Raw genomic sequence first — 10737 nt, forward strand, 5'->3', positions numbered from 1 at the left:
TAATGTGGTGGAGAAATTTCCACTTATCCCCCTCTTGAATTTTCTTCAAATAAGAAAACTTTTTTTGCTCTAAACTCTTCTAAATGAATTTGGTTCTGCCTCTCATGTACCTCTCTTGCTGAGGCTGGCGGTCCTGGGGTTACCTCTCCCCTGTTCCTTTCCATTCTATCTAGTCTGGAATCTCTGTTGACTACGTCTCATGCCTCCTATTCTAATAAGTCCTTTTTATTTTAAGTTACAGAATTTTAATTCACAATGATGTGAGCCATGGTGGGTAAACCTTGGCTTGGTGTTCGCGAGTGGGGCAGGCATGGGAGACACCAGCCGCCCTTCCCCTGCTGTGATAAGGGGCTAAGTTTGCAATTGCAGCTCAATGATGTGACAAACACAGGGGAGCCTTTGCCACATTAACACACCTCTGACTCAAGTAGCGCTGGGATGAGGCCCACCCTGCTGCTCTTTGTGGTTCACCATTTCGAGCCTCTGTGTTCTTTTCTATAAAATGGGACTAAGGATATCTTTCAGGAATTTAACAAGGATTACACATAAAGTTGCAGCACTAGATGGAGCAATATCTATATAGGGTTTGTTCATAACAGCTACTCATGGATTTTAGAAATTGTTAATGTATGCTGGGAGTCTAAGATGAGGCACTGACTTCTTACAGGGAAACCAGGAGCTCCCAGGGAAGAGGAGTCTGGGAATAAGCATCTGTTATGGACATGGCTCTGGTCGAGGGTGGTGCTAGGCAGAGGTGTCAGCAACCTCATCTTCACTGAGCACCTGCAAGTCTTGTGCTGGAGAAGCTGGGGAGGCTGGCCAGGTGCCAGCCCACAGGATGGAGGCAGGTGGACAGGGGTCAGTGCAGTGGGTGGGTGTCACTGATGATGACTGTGATCGGCTTAACTGTCCGTATCTCTCAGGGTTCCGGCCGCGCTCTCTCATCGGCACCTGGGACCACAAGAGGATGCTGCTGTGGTTTCCCGTCTTCTCTGCTCTGGCTCTCAGAGCCTGGGGTGAGTTTTCCTTCATTGAGTCAGAGGTGCTTTTGCCATCAAAATCCCTGCCTGGTTTCACTTGTAGGTTGTCCTGTCCAGACCCAGTGCTCCTACCTCTCCCGACCTCCAGGGTCCTTGTTCCCCTCACAGCCAGCTCAGGCCCCCTCCCCTGCTGAGCTGGTTGCATCTTCAGCAATCTCTCCAGCCAGCCCAGCACACCTCGGCTCAGAAGGAAATACTCTCAGAATCATGGAGGCCACTCTCAGTGACCTTCTCTGACAGGGAAAAACCCGTCACATTACAGCAGTGACTTGCCCAAGGTCATCTGACAACTTTGGGGAGGCCACAGGGTGTAGTGGTTATGAACATGGTTCCAGGGTCAGGCAGCCTGGGTTGGAATCCAAGCCCACAGCTGAAAACTTGTGTGGTCTTTGACAAGTGGCATAATCTCTCTGAGCCTCAGTTTCCCATCTTTATAGAGAGGGAGTTATTCTTCATTGCCTACCTCTTAAAGTTGTTCTTTGCCACAAACTTTGTGCCCTTAACATGCTTGTGAGTGACAGAAAGGGGCTGTGGGATATGGTGTTTGGTGATGCTATAGTGGGTTACTGCTCCCGGGACCCCTGGTACTCAATGTGGGGAGGCATAGGGCACCATGGTGACAAATCCTCTATTAATCCTGTCTAAATTATCTAGTTTGTGAGTGTGGTCACAATGATCTTCAAATTTCTGTTTTGAGAACCTTGCCTGTATCAGTTGGTGCTTAATACATGTATGAGTGTTCACCAAAAATGATGACATCTGGGTACGTGGCACTTGGATTTGTTAATAAGTATGCAGGCGGACCAGGGTAAGCAGCTGCTCAGACGAGGGTCAGGAAAGACGGCAGACTCCCTAGAATGGAAGGGGGTTAGAGGAGAGGGAGGATGGGGATCTTGGGCAGCTTTGAGAGGCAGGGAAGGCTGCAAACATCTGTGGATTGCCCCCTAGAGGAAGCCAGGGGCCTGGGAGGAGAAGGTGGGCTGCGGGCTGGGACGGCCCCCCTCTGAGCTGGTCCAGGTGTTCTCTGAGGATCACCAAGCGCAATATACCTCTGCAGGGGACTCCCCACAGTTCTCCTGGAATGAAACCCAAGCCAGAGGATTGTCAGAGAAGCTTTGGGACCTGTTTGTTGGCATCTTACATCTGTTATACAAGGGCCACAATGGTGAGGTGGCTTGGGGGTTTACTGGGGCTCCTTAGGCTACCAGAAATGTTTCTCAGGCTTCATTATAGCTGGGTTGGGTGCTGGAGGGGTATAGGATCCCATTACCATTGACTCACATTACCAATGACTCACATGTGGCAAAGGTTTTGCAAAGGTCGGTTCTTGGAAGGGGGAACAAAATCCCAGGGGGCAAAGGCATGCTCCCCCCTACCCAGCCTCTAGCTCCCTGAAGGAGTGGGGAGACACTGTTCTTTGGGGAGTTCCTGGGAGTTATCCGGATTGAGGAGAGACAAGGAGCCCTCAGAGACTCTGGGCCTGTGTGGAGCTCTCACAGCACGTTTCCATCTGGAAGAAAGCCAGGGAGCCAGTATTCATGGAGCTGCCTGTGGGTCTCAGGCCTGGGAGCCCCTAGTTTGAGGACAGTGACAGGGCTTCCCTCAGAGAGTCACCAGACAGGAGACACGGTCAGAGATCCAGGGCAAATGCCAGTGGGGAAAATGCACCCTCTGGCATCTATCCTGAGGTGCTTCCAGAAACTCTAGAGGAAGGTGTGGGGCACCACAGGGAGTACAACCATAGAGGAGTTGGGGGTGGGATTTGTCCTCTAGGGAAATAGGAGAAGAAAGTCTTTGGGCAACAAGGGGATTTGACTTTCCAGATTGAAAGCAGACTCAACTTGGGCTTTGTTTTCAAGCCGAAGTGGGGATGAGGAGATGAGAAGGGGGCTGTGGTGGTGAAGGCCTCCTCCAGGGGAAGCGGCGTCCCAGCGTGTGAGGGCAGCATGTAGGGGGATGTGGCCTGGACTGCAGCATGTCATCCTGCCATTTCTCCACAGGTGTGCCCACCATTGTCCCCCGCAAGGAGTGGGGGGCAAGATCACTGACGTGCAGTGCCCCGTTGACCCTGCCTGTGGCCTATGTCATCACAGACCAGGTCTTGGGGATGGAGTGCGAGGTGGGGGAGGCCTGCAGCGCGCGGCTGCGGGACCTTCAGTCCCACTCTGTCTACACCAAAGGCTGGTGTGACGTGGCCTACAAGTAAGAGGTTGCTGGGGCCGAGTCTGCGTTCATGTTCCCTCTGGGCTCCAGGGGTCCTCTCACTCCTCTTCCTCTATTTCTCCCACTTTTTCATTCATGTTACTTTTATAATGACTAAAAATGTTAAACAAGCAAACAGAATCACAAATCCTCCAGGGGCACTAGGAGGGACTGCTCTGCGCTCTTTGTTCAGATGTGGCCTTGGAGGTGGGGACCCCCTAGAAAGACACAAGGGAGGCTGTGCAACTCTGCCATCACCCTGGGAGCTCTCAGGAACTTATGGCCACAAAGGTCTTCATAGGCATTACCTAAGGAGGCTGTCTGGCTGCTCCAGGGACTTGGAGGAGAAGCACCACCTCCTTAACTTCCCAGGTAAAAGCCAAGGTCTGAGGAGTCACAGGAGGTGTTCCACGTGACATGACAGGAAGCCAGGACCCAGAGCTAGGCTGAGACCACCTGCAGCTCCTGCGCACAGCAGGGCTCTCACCCAAGAAGCTGTCTCCCAATGGGTGCCCTAAAGGACCTCCTCCCAGGGGGAGCAGTGAAAGGGTGGGGTGGGAGAGGCTTTGAAGAATGTTCAAGCTCTTGGTCCTGTCATTTAAAAACATGGTGCTGGGCCTCCCCGGTGGCACAGCGATTGAGCTCTGGGTTGTGAAGCTGCCAGCAGCCTCTGCAGCGCCGGTTCGATCCCCGGCCGCCAGGCAAGAGTCCCACATGGCATGCAGACCTCTCCTGCCGCCCGCTGCTCCCCTCAGCAGTGTATTTCGGTCCTTCTGCCTGCTCTGCTCCCCGCTCTGGCTCTGGTGAATTCTCTCACCCTCCCGCGCTTCTGACTGTACCCAGTGCTTGTATAAATAAATAAATCTTTAAAAAAAAAATAAAAACATGGTGCATGAATTCAGGCTCTTGAGTTGCATGTTCAAAGTCCACTTTGAACCAAAAGAGTATTTTTAAAATGAGGCTCTTGGAATCACATGTAAACTAAGTCATAACAAAATTAAAAATCTATTTCTGCATCTCTTGGAAGTTTAACATGGGTGTTCCCCTGCCCTCCCACTGCTGTCACTGGGGCCGTAGCACTGCTTTCCCTTAGGAGGATGGGTGAGAGGCTTTCCGTTACAGAGGTTTGTCATTCAAACCATGTTTTTGCCCGGCAGCTTCCTGGTTGGGGACGATGGCCGGGTGTATGAAGGTGTGGGCTGGAATGTCCAAGGCGTGCACACCCAGGGCTACAACAACATCTCCTTGGGGCTCGCCTTCTTCGGCAATAAGATAGGTAATGGTGGTTCCCCCTGCCGCTCTGCCAGAGAGCTGTGCATGCTCTCGTCCTCCCCTTGTCTCAATAGCTTGCTTGTCTTCTCTGACAAGTGCATCTCTCTTGAAGTCCTTTTCTCCTTGGATTCTATGACTTGGCTTTCTTTCAGTTCTCTTCCCCCTTTCCAGCCTCTCTCCCATGCTGAGCCATGACTGACACCACTTGAGTTCAGTTCACAGTTATTGCAGTCAGTCCTAGGGTCTGATGTGAGACACTGAGATTATGGCTGGCAGGGGCAGAAAAGCTTGGTGTCTCTCTTCCTCCAGCGCTTCCTATTGGTTGAACCAGACCAGAAACCACAGGCAGGGAAGTCTGGGGAATATAGTTTGCAGGCTTCTAGCCTTCTGCAAACAGAAGAGAGAACAGAACAGAAATGGAGTTGAGAGCTAGTACAGAAGAACTGATATCTGCCAGGGTCCTCATCTGCCAATGGGCGGAGTAATAGCACTTATGTCAGAGGTTTTCTGTGACCATGTGAGTTAATGGGTGTGAAGAACATTTTCCATCTGCCTGGTGATGGGAACTAATAAGTAACACTGTCACCTTTTTCTCCATGTTACACATGCCTGACAGGGCTTTCCTTTGCAGGTAGATGTAACTGCTGCCAGGGCTTGCAGTAGGGACAGAGTAGATACAGTCCAGAGTGGAATTTGAAGAGGTCACCACCTTGACTTCCTAGAGCTCTCTCCAAGTAATTCAGTGCCTCTTAGGCCCTCTGTCCAGTTTTCTCTCTTCCTATCCATTAGCTACTCAGGGTGAGGGGGTTGTCTTGTCCTTCCTCCAAGTCCAGACCAGTTGGAGTTTTTTACTGACAGTTCGGTGTTTCACGCTATCTTCTTGCAGGCATTAGTCCCAGCCCTGCTGCCTTATCAGCTGCAGAGGGCCTGATCTTGTATGCCATCCGGAAAGGTCACCTGTCATCCAGGTATATTCAGCCACTAATCTTGAAAGAGGAGATCTGCCTGGCCCCTCAACAGCCAGTGATGCCCAGGAAAGGTAAGCCTCTTAGTCCCAGCTCACCCTGGACCCAGGGACTGCTCACCATGTTGAGGAGCACTCTCTCCTATTGGTGCTCAGCCGTTCCTTGGACTGAGAACTTCTCATGCCTATCATAACTGTGAGATCTGGAAAATTCTGAGAGGGAATCTTGTCCTCTCCATTCCAACAGAATGATATAGCTAGAGACTTATTCTTGACATAAATATATATATGTATATATACTCGCACACACATTTTTCAATCAATCAACAAATATTACTGAATGCTCGGCATTCTCCTAGGTACTGGAGATACAGATGTGAATAAAATGGACAGAAATTTTAAGTGAGTAAATATAGACAATGAAGAGATTAACAACATGCATATATTGTATATATAAAATGGAAATAGGGTAGATTAAATATCAATGCACATTATTTGTACTACATGACTACACACACATACACACACACACACACTCACACTCACACTGTTCTAAATGGAAAAAAACAGCCAGCAATATAGCTACAATGCTGAGAAAAACTTGAGTTCCCAGGTTATACTGATATCAGAATGAACATTCCAAGAAGTTGGATAATAAAAATATCCTGCAATGTTCAGGAGCAGTAACCTAAAGGTACTTATTGCAATTATCAGTTTCAGTAGTTTAACTCTGCTCAAGTGGAGCTTTGATTGGATTCAAGGATATTTTTAAAATAAGTTTTTTAAAATTGTAAACCTAAAAATAAATTTTTTCTTGCTTTCAGAAGATGTTATTTCCAAGAATGACAATTCTTTAATTGTTTGTAGATGTCAAAGTTTTTCTCTCTTTGGACAGTGAGTCCAATGACTTACTATATTGGCCCTGACACATACGAATTCATTCCTGCATATATTTGCAAGGCCTATTCAAGCACACAAGTCTATGTCATCTCTTGAATAAAATGGCCATGCCTCTGCATGACCAACAGTCCTTTCCCTTCAGCTCACACACTGGTTTTCACAGTTGCTACCACTAATGTACATTTTGGACTCTGTTCCTTGGCTCAAGTCCCCTAACCCAGGTGATCACTCTCTGGGCTTTCCCAGAATGCCACAACTGAGTTCATGATAAGCTGTGCCAGTGGGTGCCAGAAATTGGGGTGCTTGAGGGGGGTCACCAGGCCTGCAGTTGTGAGATTGTCCATATATGGGCATAAGTGACTTCCCTTGGATTTTCACCTCACCATAGCTTGCCCCAACATCATCACGCGGTCAACTTGGGAAGCCAGAGAGACACACTGTCCTAAAATGAATCTCCCCGCCAAATACGTCATCATCATCCACACGGTTGGGTTACCCTGCACAGTGTCCATGGACTGCCAGATTTATGTCCGAGATCTACAGTCCTACCACATGGATGCCAGGGGCTTCTGTGACATCGGGTATAAGTAAGTAGGATGGGTGGAAGCATGGCCTGCCTTTTCTTCAGGGACATATGAAGAGAGGCTGAGGGAGGCACCTATGTTTACTAAGACTTCCTTCATACTAGATATATTATATCAAATGTTATATTTTATTCTTGCAAGACACTGGACAGAATATACTTTAGAGTATAGCTAAGGGTTAGTCCTGGGCACATTCTTTATGGGAGGTTGGGAAGATGCTGACAAGAAGAGTTTAGAAGCAACTGTGACAAGGGAGATCCCTGTGGAAGGTCACCAAAGGCTCATGCCTTTTTTTTTTTTTTAAAGATTCATCTATCCATGCATACAAGAACTGGTGCACAGGCCAGAGGCGTGGGAGAGTGAGAGGATTCACCAGAGACAGAGTGGAGAGCAGAACAGGCAGACTGATGAAATACACTCCTGAGGGTAGAAGCGGGCGAGACAGGAGAGGTCTGCCGTGCCATGTGGGTATCTCCCCGGCTGGCCAGGGACCGAACCCATGCCATAGAGGCTGTGAACAGCTTCACAGTGCTGTGCTCAACCCCCCGTGTAAAGGCTGCTTTTAAAATGGAAGTTGAGGAGCGAGGCAGCTAGCCAGAATAGCACAAATGCAAAAGTGAATTCACCCAAGATTCTATAAAATGGGTTGTGATTAGGTCACAGACGAATAGTTTAAATTTATCATACTCTATAACTAAGTCCCTTCTTTGAAAATTAAGGTAGCTCTCTATGTAGTTTCTGCTTTTCCATTAGCTTAATGTGTCTCTTTATTATAGACCTGGCATTAAAGGAACCCAAAGAGAATGTTTTGGTTTTACTCTCTATCTTCAAATAAATGGAAAATGTCAGAAGCTGAAGGAATGCTACTTTTGCTGTTGTATTCAGTTTTTAGGGTCAATCCCTGTTTCTTGACTTTTATTATTATTATTTTTGAAGATTTTATTTATTTATTTATTTGTTTGTTTGTTTGTTTTTTAAAGATTTATTTATTTATTTATACAAGCACTGGAGGGTGAGAGAATTCACCAGAGCCAGAGCAGGGAGCAGAACAGGCAGACTGAAGAAATACACAGCTGAGGGGAGCAGTGGGTGGCAGGAGTGGTCTGTGCACCATGTGGGACCCTCACCCTGCAGCTGGAGATCGAGCCGGTGCTGCAGAGGCTGTGGGCAGCTTCTCAGCCTAGCGCTCAACCGCTGCGCCACCAGGGGAGGCCCTAAAGATTTTATTTATTTATTTTTGCATAGAAGAACTGGGGCTTAGGCCAGAAGTGCAGGGGGTAAAAGGATTCACCGGAGACAGAGTGGGGAGCAGAACAGGGGGATTGACTGAAACACTGCTGAGGGGAGCAGCGGGCGAGTCAGGAGATGTCTGCTGCACCATGTGGGCAGCTCCCTGAACGGGGGTCGAACTCAGTCCTTCTTGGTGGGCTGTCACTGTGGTAGCACAGAGCCTTAGCCCCGAGGCCACCAGGGACTTTCCTACTATTAATATTTATTGAAGTAATAGTACATTATAGCATTGTATAAATTTCAGGTGCACACCAATGAGTGTTTTTTGAAATCCTGTGGTGTCCCTTTTCTACTTCGGCCTCATGTGTCACCTCGGACCCTGACTTGGACTGTAATCAAGACAGAGTGCCCACCCACTCACTCACCATTTTCTATTTTTTTAACCAATATTTATTGGGTATCTGCTCTGTGCCTTGTGCTCAGCAAGATATATATGGTCATAGTCCCTCTGCCAGTGGAGTTGAGAGAGAAGAGAGTAAGCAAGTAATCAACAGCTCAGAATGAGCTGCAAAGCCATGAGCAATGATTGGAAGGTGCTGGGAGAGAGAGAGGGAGGCATTTACGATGATGTGTAGTTTTCTGGTTGGGGAAATCCAGAAGGAAATGGGTTTGTTAGGACATGTTGGTTTTAATAAATAGGAATGGAAGCTGTGGGAGTGGATGACTGTCCAGGAAGAACGTGTTGAGTGTGTGGAGAGCAAGGGGAGACCATACTGCTGGAGGAAGGTGGGAAGGCTGAGGGACCTGAAGGAGGCAGCAAAATACAGGCAAATCAGCATGGTGTGAGCTTGCGGAAGCCAGGCAAGAGGATATTTCAAGAACAGAATGGTTTCCAGCTCCATGTGACACAGAAGAACAATGTATCTGTAATACTAGTGTCAAGGAGGCCCCTGGCCACCATGGGGGCATCAGCCTCAGTGGCTTGCTGGGAAGGAAGGCCATGTTGCAGTGCACTGAAGTCAGCAATTCTTGACATAATCTGTCTTCACTTCAAGGGGTTAGGGACTGGGATTGTTTGTTTGTTTTTTGACCTCTGTGTACACTGGCACATAAGAAATGGCCAGTCAATATCTGATAAATGGATGAAAGAATGAATTAATGATCTGAGGAGTGAATGAAGCCAATTCTGCTTTCCAGAGTGACTTTCTTTACTTTTCTTTGCCCTCCCAGCTTCCTGGTGGGTGAGGACGGTGGTGTGTATGAAGGAGTTGGCTGGAATATCCAAGGAAGTCACAGCTATGGGCACAATGATTTTGCCCTGGGAATCGCCTTCATGGGCAATTTTATGGGTAAGGGGTGAACATGGGCAGCGGACTCTGGGTGAGACAGTTCCATGTGGAACGTCTGAGCGCAGGGGGAGTGACAGCACTGTGGATCCTGCCAGTGCCAGTAGAACATTTTAATTTTAAAGTGGACTCAAAATAAGGTGCGTGTTACTGGAGGCCCCTTGAAGCTGAAACACCCATCCCCTACTCAGTTCAACCTTGTTTTGTAGCCATAGCCCAGGTAAGTGTGGAGCTGGACAGAAAAACAGCTTTTGCATACTTTGGTGCTTTTATGGATTTGATGGCAAATGTATTTTCTCGCTGGGTAACCATGGCAACAAGGTTGGGGAGCACCACTGCCCGTGATGGCAAGGTGGTGGACAGCACAGATGCCATATTAGCCTCGTAGCACACAGCAGTGTGCCATGCTGCTCTCTTCCAGAGCAGTTTTTAACTTTCTGGAGGAAACTTAACAGGAAACCATTGGGGAACACATGACCTCATTTTCTCCTTGTGCCTGGCTGCTGCAACATATGTGAACTTGCTGACTAGGTTGGTGGTGGGGAGGGTGCAGAAGGACTGGAGTCTAGGTGCTTCTCTCTGTGCTAAGCAAGGAACCTGGAGATCCTACTGACTGATGGGGTCAATATGTCTTGCAGAAAAGGCACCGAATGCCGCAGCGCTGGAGGTAGCCCAGGACCTGATCGAATGTGCTGTGAACAAGGGGTACCTGATTCCCAACTACCTCCTGGTGGGGCACAGGGATGTGATCAGTACCCTATCTCCTGGGCAGGCCTTATACGACATCATTAAGTCTTGGCCTCATTTCAAACACTGAGGGAGCCCCTTGTCCTTCTGACACTGCTGCCCGCTAATCCCAATTGGCTACTGGGCCTCCCCAGACCTCACCTCCACTCTGACCCAACACCTCCTGTCCCCTCCCTGCCAGCCCTGCCCTGACCCCTTCCTCAGGCTGGTATGCTCCTGTCCTGCTAGCGCCCCCCCAAGACCCTCACACCCCAGAGCCCAGCGCTGCCAGCGCAGACGCCTCTGAGTCTGGCCCCAGTTGTCCCCTCTGCTCACCTTCCTCTCCCTGGGCACACGGCCCCTCAGCCAGGTGAGGTGAGGGTTGGTTCCCTCTGGACTTCTTGCCACTTTGGCGTGTGCCCCTGTGCCTAGAACGCATGTCCTGCTGGGTGCCCCACCACCCTGCCCTCTCC

General features: G+C 49.1%; 1 protein-coding gene across 2 annotated transcripts; it reads left to right on the forward strand.

The window, feature by feature from the left end:
- The first annotated feature begins 967 nt into the window (after positions 1-967).
- Positions 968-10355, forward strand: PGLYRP3 (peptidoglycan recognition protein 3). 2 transcript variants are annotated; one of them, XM_037500569.1, is made up of 9 exons: positions 968-1016; positions 2098-2185; positions 2624-2649; positions 3041-3242; positions 4400-4518; positions 5401-5553; positions 6767-6965; positions 9423-9541; positions 10177-10355. In XM_037500569.1, the coding sequence occupies exons 1-9, from the start codon at positions 968-970 to the stop codon at positions 10353-10355; spliced, it is 1134 nt and encodes a 377-aa protein (XP_037356466.1). The 2 variants fall into 2 exon arrangements, with proteins under 2 accessions (XP_037356466.1, XP_037356465.1); XM_037500568.1 differs by lacking the exon at positions 2624-2649 and having other exon boundaries at positions 2098-2205.
- Positions 10356-10737: the final 382 nt, after the last annotated feature.

The sequence above is a fragment of the Talpa occidentalis genome, unplaced genomic scaffold (assembly GCF_014898055.3).
Source record: "Talpa occidentalis isolate TD23 unplaced genomic scaffold, MPIMG_talOcc4v2.1 talOcc4.9, whole genome shotgun sequence".
Classification (NCBI taxonomy): Eukaryota; Metazoa; Chordata; class Mammalia; order Eulipotyphla; family Talpidae; genus Talpa; species Talpa occidentalis.

Excerpts from the sequence above, each read along its gene's own strand:
- PGLYRP3 (XM_037500569.1), top strand. The coding sequence starts at position 968 with ATGCTGCTGTGGTTTCCCGTCTTCTCTGCTCTGGCTCTCAGAGCCTGG. Across the intron at positions 5,554-6,766 it reads GCCAGTGATGCCCAGGAAAG|CTTGCCCCAACATCATCACG; the intron begins GTAAGCCTCTTA and ends ACCTCACCATAG. Across the intron at positions 9,542-10,176 it reads CTTCATGGGCAATTTTATGG|AAAAGGCACCGAATGCCGCA; the intron begins GTAAGGGGTGAA and ends TATGTCTTGCAG.